Source organism: Manacus vitellinus, unplaced genomic scaffold (genome assembly GCF_001715985.3).
Source record: "Manacus vitellinus isolate BGI_N305 unplaced genomic scaffold, ASM171598v3 scaffold_16_pilon, whole genome shotgun sequence".
Taxonomy (NCBI): Eukaryota; Metazoa; Chordata; class Aves; order Passeriformes; family Pipridae; genus Manacus; species Manacus vitellinus.
In genome coordinates, this window is record NW_021939189.1 from 6,221,758 (window position 1) to 6,223,009 (window position 1,252).

Consider the following 1,252-nt stretch of genomic DNA (forward strand, 5'->3'; position numbering starts at 1 on the left):
TCAGGCCCATGGGAGAAAGGCAGAGAGGGCACAGTGGGTGTTGAGACCCGATGGGATGGGAGGAAGCCCCTCTCCCAAATTACCACCGAGGTGCGATGCGTGATGGTGGGGAGGAGACGGGGAGACATCAAGAGCCCTTCCCGCAGCCCATCCTGCGTAGGACCACCGCCACCCCCTTCCTACAGGGCACGGGAGAGTTGGATGGCTCCATCCACAGCAGTAACCCCCTTGCCTGCGTCTCGCCGGCTCTTTTTCCCTGCTCCTTCCCTCCCTCCCATGGCCGCAGCCGCTCCCGCCCCTTCCCGCAGCATGGCCGGGGAGGCGGGCGCGCTCGCAGGAGGAGGCGCCGAGGAGGATGCAGGCATTGGGAGGCAGCGGGATGATTGATGGTTTGGGCTGGTTTGTAATGGGAGGGGACGGAGAGGAGGAGAAGGAGAAAAAGTCTGTGTAATCTTTCAGTGCGGAGCCCGGAGCTGGGGCCGCCCGTCCCTGCCGCGCTCCGCGGAGCCATGTGGGGCTTTTGATTTCATTTTTCCCCMRKTYYTTYYTTYSRWTKRWTTWWTTTTYCCCTTTTTTTYCYYCCYYYTYCYYYYYTYCCYTYYYCCCCCCCTTTTTTTTCCCTTTTTAAACTCTTCTTCCAGGGAGAGGATAGTGGTTAAAGCTCGAGCTGGATGGATGGGTATGGGGAGAGGGGCAGGATCCACAGCCCTGGGACTTTTCCAAATCCTCCCTGTCTTTCTCTGCATCTTCCCTTCAGGTAAGAAACAGCCTCTTTATTTTGCAGACTTCTTCCCTGTGTTTCTGGCAGCCCTTGGATCGCCGCCCCCGTTCCCCTGTCCCTGGGCCTCTTTCCCTCTCCCTCTCCTCGCAGCAGTTTGCCACATGTTTAAAATAAGCAAGTGGGGCTCAGATTTGGTGCGTGCCCCCCCAGTTCCCCTTTCCCCGAGCAGTTGCGGTGGGTGTTTTTCCTTGACCTCATCGTCTTTGTCTCCCCGCTCCTCATCCCACAAGGAAGGAGATGGTGGAAATCAAAGCGGCGAGGGCAGCCGGGGGGGTGTTCCTGACAGCGCCAGGTTACCTTGTTCTCCCCTTCCCGGGTGCCGTGAAAGGAAGGGGGACACGGGAAGGAAGGGCGGCACACTTGAGCACCCCGACGCCAAATTTCTCCCTTGAGAGCAGTGGGGTCCCCGCTCGGAGCGCCCCCGGGAAGGGCAGAGCCAGGGAGCGGTTGCGGAGGGGTTCAGGGGTGTCG

At 60.2% G+C, this 1,252-nt stretch overlaps 1 protein-coding gene across 1 annotated transcript in view; it reads left to right on the plus strand.

The window, feature by feature from the left end:
- The window catches only part of RGMA (repulsive guidance molecule BMP co-receptor a), a 25,273-nt gene that overhangs the window by 6,665 nt on the left and 17,356 nt on the right, over positions 1–1,252 (plus strand). Inside the window, exon 2 of the mRNA XM_029958839.1 lies at positions 642–757. Coding sequence (XP_029814699.1) covers positions 642–757 — 116 coding nt within the window. The remainder of the gene's footprint in view (positions 1–641; positions 758–1,252) is intronic.